Here is a 9,772-nt window from a genome sequence, read left to right as displayed (position 1 = left end):
AAAACAAATTTATGCAGTGTTCAGCGAGCAGCTCCAGCTAAGGCTATGTGAGAAGCGCCTCTCCGAAGAAAGTGTTGGAACTCTTCACTTGAGACAATGTTATTCGCTAATTTATTATTTATTTGGTTTAATAAATACTGTTAATTAAACTATATTTATTTAGCAATGAAATTGCCCTTATGAAAATAACTTATAGGTTTCAATACGCCTATCGGCCAAACGTCCCAATTCTCTATAGGCACCTATAGGTTTCTATAGCATATACTAAATGTCCCAATTCTCTATAAAAACCTATAGGTTCAATACAATAGCATATAGGTTATTTTCATAAGGGGTGTTTTGAAGTATTGTCACCCCGTTTTAACTCAAATAATTCACCCACAATCTTTACAGCACTCACTAGCATGAATGAGTGTTGAAGGAACTTCAAAAACAGCATTGCTAAATAAGTATAATTTACTACACAATATTTATTTATTAATTTATTATTAACTAAATACATCTGAGAATAGCATTGTTTCCAAAGCTCATTTTATTCTGCCAGGACACTGTATATATTATAATTATTAGTTTTACGTTACATATATAAATAGCTTGGTCTCTCGCATAATTGGTCTTTTTGCCTTGACACACTTTTTTGTCTTTACATTACAATCACATTGAGACGAGAAAGTCTAACAAACAGGGATTGCTAGGGACTGGCACTGCCAATGCAACAGCCGATAACAATTAAACAAACAAAGCGTTCCTCCTCATTTGTAGCCTTTGAAAACGTCTCCCCCTTGCACATAAAGCAGCACGAAAACGTCAGTGTTGCTCAACAATATTTATTATCCAGCTTTTGTGCTGACAATCTATCAGCAGATTTTTAATAAACACATTCATAGTACTCATATCACAAGCCTTGCTCGAGCGGAACCCTCCGTGTTAAGTACTGAACATCCGTTTGGGCGTAACAGGAAGATCACGTGCACAATTCCAGACGATCAGATTCACTTTTCGGTGTGAAAACAAACGCATTCTGCTGCGATTACAGTCGAGAAGGCGAATTTGAACTCGCTTGGAGGAAAAATGCAGTTTTTTTTATATGTTCTGGTGTGAAGCCAGTGGAAGCAAAATTGCAATATTTTAGTTAGTTTGCAAGCGAATTCTAAGTCGGATCTTCTTAAACGAACTAGTTGTGAAAGTTGAAAGGGCCTTTTGAGCAAGCACGTTGATGCATTGTTTCAAACGAAACGAACCAGACTGAGTCCGTTTGAAACGGATTTAATTATTGAGTAAGCAATGTTTGGCAGGGACATTTCTGGAGGTTTTATGGAAACAAGGAAAGCCAAAAATGTTAATTATTAAGTAGTCTAAAAATATAGAAGAATGTACCAAGAAAGCATATTTAACATGATTATGAAAAACTGCTGCTTTCAGCTAACGATGCAACTGTTGTATAGTGTAATATCATTTAACATGCACATCGAAAGGAACTGGAATTAAAAGGAACAAGAAACATTCAGAGATTGCTTGCTTGCGTATTACTTTTTTAAAATTGAAAACCAATATCACTAAATAGTGCTACATTTGGAAATACTAAAATAAACTTGATACATTAAATTACAAACTTTTAGACGAAGTATTTCTCATTGTCTGTTGAATATTTTCGAATACCTCTGATACAATCTTTGTTTATATTTACGATTTTAGTTATAAATACATGTAATACCCATTTACAATAAAATACAACAGGTGTTACCTGGCCACGCCCATTATTGTGACAGTTACAGTAAACCAAACCAAGTGGTGTGGTCACACCTGCAACGTATGATTACATCGGAGTTTAAAAATCAGTGTCCCAAATAAACATCAATTTGTAAATTGCACTTGAACCCTGAGGCTGGAGCTGCAGTGCTTGGTTTTCACTGCTGGAGGTGAGTTTCGCGTAACCTAGAACTGTAGGTGTTTGGAAAACACTCTTAATGAGTGCCAAGTATTGTACTCAGTACATTGTGTAAATTATCGTCTATTACGTGACATGTACAGACAGTACCCTACTCTTTCAGAGTAGCACTTCAGCGTTGTACTTGGTGCATTACAAAAAAAAACAACAACAAAACAAAACAAAAAAACGTTTAATTATGGAATTATGTCTGAAATCGTGCACATACTGTAGCATGCATAAAGCAAACATTGGTTAATAGTTACACAATAGTGATACATTTAACTAACATATTATTATTATTATTATTATTATTATTATTATTATTATTATTATTATTATTGTTGTTGTTATACATAGAGGAACACTGAAGGTATTTCAAGATGTCAAGGCACCAAGTAAAGCTGGTCATTCCTTATGGCTTGAAGACGCTGCTGGAAGGGGTCAGCAGAGCTGTGATAAGGAGACAGCCGGAAAACATTCAAATATTTGCTTCTTGCTACTTTACAGAACTACTGAAGTTCAGAGATGGTATGTTAAGGCTCTGTACCAGGTGTTATTGAAGTTATCTTTACCAATTATAAGTCTGAAATTATATTGCTCACAGTTTGTGTAAAATTTATTTTAACTAATTTATTAGATATATATATATTCAGACAAATAAAGTGTCAAAACACATTAATATATTATACTTCTATCTATCATATATAATTGAAAGTTCACATGTAATATATATATATATATATATATATATAATTGTATATGTCAGAAAATCCTTCTCTTGACATCCAAGACCTAGTAAAAGGATTTCAGCAAACGAAGGGTAAGTTAAATCTTATAAATGAATACTTTAGTTACACACTGACCTTTATCCTGTCCCAACACTGTTCTGATGTTTATCTGAAGGTAGTGTATTATTGTGCAGCATTGTAAACTAATACAATACAACTCTATGCTGTATTTTACTTCTAATCTAAGAACATCAAGTGATTTTGTACAGGTATAATCTCATAAATGTTCATAATATTTTATTTCTTACCTGTTTTATATGCTACTGTGTGTCATGTTCATATCATTATCTACTTTCTTTTTTGTCATGTTCATATCAGATCAAGTTTGTCATGTACCAGGAGTTCCCCGTGTGGGGGGGGGGGGGGTATCAAGAGATTTTCCATGCACTAACTCCCAGTTGGCACAGTGTAGAGGGGGCCGAAATTACAGTTGCACACCATTAGTGGTTTGTGTAAAACCACTTCACTGTAGGAATTCAATGATTTTAAGTCTTTTCAGAATCACACCCCATTGTTGAAAATGGATATAAATGAGTAAGCCTGATAAATAATTTTCTAGAGAAACAACAATAGAGAACTATATAATGGTATATATTGTAATAAAGCCCTTTCCCAAGGTAGGATAGTGTACTAAGTGCTTTTACAGAGACTAGCGTATAGGTGCCATCAGCTTTGATTCCGGGGAAGGTATGGAAATAATGGATTGCTGGATCTCTATACAATAAAAGAAGTACCAGGAAATGGGACTAGTATAAAACAATAAACCCAGATTTATTGACAAATAAAAGAGGACATTAAAAATCACCATATATAAACTGTGTAGAGATAAGATCAACAACAGTAACCATTAATAATTAAGACATGTTACCTAGCTAGAGTCAATAAAGCTGCATATAAATCAATTAACTACAGTTAACACAAATATGTAAAACTAGCCAAAAATACACAAACAATGAAGCAAATCCTTGAAATCAATTTAGAAATATACGCAACAAACAATAAAGTGAATCCTTCAAACCAACCCAATACCAAATCAAAACACTATAAAATATAGTCAAAACAAATATAAAAACAGAAGTGAATCTACAGACATTGACGTAGTCAATAGATAAAAATCAGATCTGATGAATCAATACAGGCTTATGCACAATTAAGTTAGGTGTTAGATAATATAAGCTCCAGTAGTTATGTGGTTAATAGTTATCTGTAAATCGCAGCATACATTAATAATTACAGTAGTTATAACTTCCCCTCACAATACAAGATCTCACCCCATAATAGATACAATCAATTAAAAGCAGTTAAAAGACTTTCCTTGGATAGGTAGCCCCTCATCCCCCAAAGTCTCGGTAAGCCCTCTCTCTGTTGCATGCAGTTTTGTTTAACTTGAGCCTGTTGCTCTATTCTTATTTCTTGAACCTCTCGCTCCAGTTACATTCAGCTTGGTGCATTTTGAGCCTCTCGCTCTAGTTACATTCAGCTTGGTGCATTTTGAGCCTCTCGCTCCAGTTACGTTCAGCTTGGTGCATTTTGAGCCTCTCGCTCCAGTTACATTCAGCTTGGTGCATTTTGAGCCTCTCGCTCCAGTTACATTCAGCTTGGTGCATTTTGAGCCTCTCGCTCCAGTTACGTTCAGCTTGGTGCATTTTGAGCCTCTCGCTCCAGTTACATTCAGCTTGGTGCATTTTGAGTCTCTCGCTCCAGTTACATTCAGCTTGGTGCATTTTGAGCCTCTCGCTCCAGTTACATTCAGCTTGGTGCATTTTGAGCCTCTCGCTCTAGTTACATTCAGCTTGGTGCATTTTGAGCCTCTCGCTCTAGTTACATTCAGCTTGGTGCATTTTGAGCCTCTCGCTCTAGTTACATTCAGCTTGGTGCATTTTGAGCCTCTCGCTCTAGTTACATTCAGCTTGGTGCATTTTGAGCCTCTCGCTCTAGTTACATTCAGCTTGGTGCATTTTGAGCATCTCACCCACAGCACATCAGCATTCAATCCCGTCTCTCTCATACAAGAGTCAGACTGCCTTAAATGCAGCCCGAGTTTCCTGCAAGTAATTCATACAGGTGTAAACAATTAAGCAAGCATTTAGAGAGAGGGGTGTGTCGTTACGTTCATCACAATATATGTAAAAAAAACAAAACAAAAAACAGAAATAGAATATTGAACAGGTAAGAAATTATATTATATCTAGAAAATATAAATTGTATGGTATAACTATCCCTTAATCTCGAATTACTTAAATAGGCAGAAATAACATACATACATTATACACAATCACAACCTTTACAACCTATCAGATCGGTCTGTTACCGTAGGATATGCCACGATACTACACTACAGATTTTGATTTCTGGGGTGTATGAGATGGAGCTATTTTAAGCTGGAAATAAAAACACATATTCCATCACTACGGCTACCATGAAGACAGCAAAATAAAAAGCAGAAATGGCTAGATTTATTCGGGTATCCAAGAATTTTAAAATGTTGTATTAATAAAGTAATTGTGTATAATGGTAATAATTTGTTTTTATGTATAGTGAACTCAGAGGTAAACATTCCAAATTCTAAAATTAGAGTTCGGAATGTTTTCCTCCTCATACACTACACTGAAAAACAATTATCGCTTAAATACACTACAGTATTTGAAGTACAATAAGGTTACAGTCCTCAAAAGTACCATACCGTTTTACGTGTTTTACACAATACAATAAGTAAAAATCCATTGCAGTCAATGGTGTACATGTTTGTTAAAGTCACTCTATCAGTTACAATATAGCCTCTCTCACTGTTCAGCATGTGCAATTTCAAGAGACATACCAAGATTTATCCATCCCTGTAACCCACATGCCAGGGTGCTACCAAGGGACTGTGAGACAACTTCAATCATTTCATATTACAACTGTAATCTTCCTGAGCTCCATATACATCTAATCTCACATTATTCTAACATGATACAGGACTAATTTGCTATACCCCCCCCATGCATTTACTTTTACAATGAAAGCATGGTAAAACATAAGTAAGCCAAAAAACAAATAAATGCATAGTATAACAACAGCACTGTATACTTTTTAAGTTAACTTAATGGATAGAGTTACACCATTTTAAGGGGAAGTCTTCATTTTACTGCAGCGTATTGTAGACATTTCTAAAAATATGACTTAATATTACTAATAAAAATTGTTACTTTTAGCTGTTATAAGAAAAGGCCATATGAAGGGCTTGACAAATACAGCTGTCCATGTATTTACTATAGTTGCTGGTTTATGTCCCAGTCACACCTATCTAATTAGTAAATACATAGGGTGATTTGGCCAAAGCTGTTTTTTTATCATAAAAAGACAAAATATTTAATAAAAAACAAAACAAAAAGAGATGTACTTGTCTGTTGACAGTAATATTCTGTAAAACAAAGTATCAAGCCCAGCATATAAGCTGTGAACTACTGTGTTTAATGTATAAGTATATTTAAACTGAAACCTCTTCATAATGTTTTTAGCTGGCCAGTTACCTGCAGCCGCTTGCCACAACAGGAGAATGCTTGAAACTCCAGCGTTTGCTGACACAGTGTTAAGAGGTGCATCTGTGGTGTCTCCAGAACCAATGTTACCTGATGATACCCACGAGATAACCCATATTCATTATGAATCTTCATCTATACGAGACAAATCAGTTCCTACTACGGGTTCATCAGAACACTCAGCGTCCACTCTTGAGGCTCCCAATTGTGAAATCTCTGCAGATCAGTTGAGGCACAGTTGTAGTTTTGATTCCATTTCAACAATCTCACCGGAGAGCATTTGCCCACCACTTTCTCAGGAGGCTGATTTATGTAAACCTGACTCACAGAAAGAAACTCTGGTTTACTATCAGGGAGTAGCTCTGTCTCCTCAGGAAATTTGCTATGATATTCCAGGTTTCCAAAATTTTCAATCTGTTTACCAAAAGATTTATTCTGCTACCAGGCTTCCGTCTGTTGAGAAAATGCCTTTAGCCCAAGCGGATCATGGTTTTGAAGACGCAGAAAGCCTGAAAATGCCTCCTTTACATCATATAATTCTAAACTCAGGTCCTTGCGTGCCTTATGACCCTAGTACAGTTAAATCTTCTCATGCAGAATTGGGGTCTTCTTTTAAGGAACATGGGCCTGGGGTGGCAGCTTTTCATAAAGTTTTGTCAGCTTGTGAAGAGCATGGTACTGATTCAAGGTCAGTCTATGATTCCAGTAAGTATAATTTCGAATCAGGCATTGCGAGGAGCCCTTCCGGTGATCAGGATCCAAATGCCAGATGTGCCGTTCAGTCAGTAGTGTTTCAAAGAGTTCCATCAGGCGTATATGACACCTCAAACTCTGTGTTAATTAATACCCCTGCTATTCCTGAAGAGGAGGTAATAATTGTTCATTCCGAGAATGTTCCGGAAGCAGTAGTATTCCATAAACTAAACGAAGAATCTTGTACAAGCCAGAGTTTATTGGGTCCTGATGAATCAACCGGTTTGCATGAAAAGATTCAGGATGAACAATCAACATTGGGAAAGGAATACCAAGTGGTAGTGTTCCAAAGAGTTCCATCAGCCAGTCAGCCGGCTACTCCTTCAGCTACTCAAACAGTCAATCAGGAGACAGCACCTGTGAATGCTGTGGCGCATTCATCAGCAGAAGCGCTTACCCCTCATTGCAAATCTTCAGATTCTGGTGTTGGGGTACATACTGAAAAAGCAGAGAATGGCAAACAAGAATGTGGTAAGACCCATTACTTTAAACACTCAATTGTTAGTCTAGGAAAATGGGAAGACATGACGTATGCCTAAACTTTAGTCACACTGTAAAAAGTTAAGATAAGCTGCAGGTTAACTTGGAAGTAGTTAGCTAGAATATGAAAAAAATTGTTTTTTTCTTTTTTATTATTCCTGAAGAAAACCATCATTGTAAAATGTGCCCTTTTAGCTTACGAATAACCTTGAGTGTCGTTATACTCAGACTGTCAAATTATTTACAATGCTTGTGTAACAGAGGCGCTCTGTAGCCTTTATGTGTCATGTTACAGGTCCCAAATCAATGCCTCCTGCTTGGCATAGTAATTTAGTCTTTTTCTTAATTTATTACTGTTTCCGATTGAAACTGTTTTCAATGACGTTATAAAAATGTAAGGGGTTGCTGTTGTATCAATAAGGCTACTCATAGATGAGCTTGTTTCTTTCAGTCACTGCACAACAGAAAGCTGAAGCTTTACCCGATGAGGCTGGCAGCAAGAAAGAAAACTCTAGTCAGGACGATGCAGGAGAAGTTTGGACACTTTATTGTCTGGCAGATTTTGGGGCACAAGGGAATATGATGCAGGCTCAGCAGTATGGTTCACCAATGCAACAATTTGTACCTGAACAGCCTTTTTACCCAATGTACCAGGGCACTTCCCCAGTACAGGGAATGTTCCCAGGAGGTGGTTTTATACCCATTCAGACTTGTACACCAAGCCAAATGTTCTGCCCCAACCCTGCTGATGTTCTTACACATAGGAGACCAAGCGCCCCTCAGTTTGTTTTGGTAAATTCTCCTTCTAAAGAAAAGAACATGAATATACTGGCTTCTGGTAATAATGCACCTTCACCGAGACCAAATACTCCCAGATTTCTTTCTTTTTCCATACCTGTTGATGAGGATCAACCTCAGGTATGGGGATCTGGCCAACTGCCTTTCCAGGTGCGTGCAGATGAAATCAATTCCGTGTATCAACCAACATACGTCCCAATGGCCAGCTTGGTCAATATGGAATGCAGCAATACAAGTCAGAATCAATGCCCCCAGCCAGATCCAGGTAGGAAAAGACAGTTTTGTATAATATCAACTACAGTATTTTTTAATCATTTTTCAAATGTGTTAGTTAAAAATTAATGATTCTAGGCCCCACCTCAGTGTTTCTAGTTTCAGAGGGTGTTGAGAAATGCCAGTAATGAATATAGTGATGGTATTAAAAGTATGTCAATATGTCAGTATGTCAAGTATCCCGAACTTGATCTCAATATTACAGCTACCAGAAACATAGAAATCTTTAACACAATAACCTCCCCCCCCATTTAAAAATAAACCTTTTTAATTTTGAAAGCTTTTGCAGCAATATATCTATTAAAATATCTATGATTTCTAAAGATTTTCTCACAAGGAGAGATGGATAAATTCTGAATCTTTTTAATCTTTATCTTGCTTTCAATACAGAGTAATGTTTCCTATGTCTGAAGGTGGAAAAATGAATCCTTATGGACCTTATTATAAAAACATCACCTTTTTTCATTGTCTTTGTAATAGGCACAAAGGAAACAAATGAGACTCATTAAACAGAGAACTAAAGGACCCACCCAATTCCTCAGCAGGTAGCTTTATTCTATTTTATTTTTTTACATTTATTAGTCAAATTATCTATAACTTGAACTGGAAGTTAAAACATATGATAAACTAAGTAAGTCAACTTGATAAAGGCAGAAGGTAAAAACGCTTGTCTGCTTTTACGTTATGGAAAAATATAAAATGTTTTTCATTTTAGGCTCAGCATTGTCTTGAACAGACTGACATTCATATTTAAAACAGACATAAAATAATCATACAGGAACAAACATTACACAAAGATCTGACACATTTATAATAAAATACTGTATGACATTATTTTTGATAGAGGGTTATTCCCATGTTTGTGAGCTTTGAAAGCTGGACTAGACATTGAGTCACTTTGGAGTCTTTTAAACATTAAGTATGTGTTATATATTTAAAAAAATACATGTATAAGATTTATATGTTTATAGGGTCAGCAAGGTTGTCTGTTTCTAGCCTCCAGGCCTTAGCCCTCCTAAGCTGAAAACGTTGCTTTCGACAGAGAATGCTGTAATGACTTTATAAACATACAGTATGAACATTACATTATGTTGTTATTAAAACATGAGCCAATTACAATGCAACAGCCAGCTATAAATGGATTGTATGTGAATGCAACTGTGTGTGCAGTAACAGGATGCTTTTTTGACAATAGGTCTGGAAGTCTCTCATTCAAGAAACTGGGACTT

The 9,772-nt window shown here is 36.1% G+C and overlaps 1 protein-coding gene across 1 annotated transcript; it reads left to right on the top strand.

Moving 5' to 3' along the window:
• Positions 1 to 2,310: 2,310 nt before the first annotated feature.
• On the top strand, positions 2,311 to 8,281 carry LOC121313925 (calcium-binding tyrosine phosphorylation-regulated protein-like). The gene is made up of 4 exons (XM_041246703.1): positions 2,311 to 2,458; positions 6,219 to 7,463; positions 7,924 to 8,138; positions 8,237 to 8,281. Exons 1-4 carry the CDS (start codon positions 2,311 to 2,313, stop codon positions 8,279 to 8,281), a joined length of 1,653 nt encoding a protein of 550 aa, XP_041102637.1.
• Positions 8,282 to 9,772: the final 1,491 nt, after the last annotated feature.

This window comes from Polyodon spathula, chromosome 4 (genome assembly GCF_017654505.1).
Source record: "Polyodon spathula isolate WHYD16114869_AA chromosome 4, ASM1765450v1, whole genome shotgun sequence".
Classification (NCBI taxonomy): Eukaryota; Metazoa; Chordata; class Actinopteri; order Acipenseriformes; family Polyodontidae; genus Polyodon; species Polyodon spathula.
The sequence above is the reverse complement of the archived record's forward strand: the minus strand, read 5'-3'. Positions and strand labels throughout refer to the sequence as shown.

Bases quoted from the DNA above. Each gene is read 5' to 3' on its own strand.
- LOC121313925 (XM_041246703.1), top strand. From the start codon at position 2,311: ATGTCAAGGCACCAAGTAAAGCTGGTCATTCCTTATGGCTTGAAGACG. The intron at 2,459-6,218 runs GTATGTTAAGGC...TAATGTTTTTAG, and splicing joins ACTACTGAAGTTCAGAGATG to CTGGCCAGTTACCTGCAGCC. The intron at 7,464-7,923 runs GTAAGACCCATT...TGTTTCTTTCAG, and splicing joins GAATGGCAAACAAGAATGTG to TCACTGCACAACAGAAAGCT.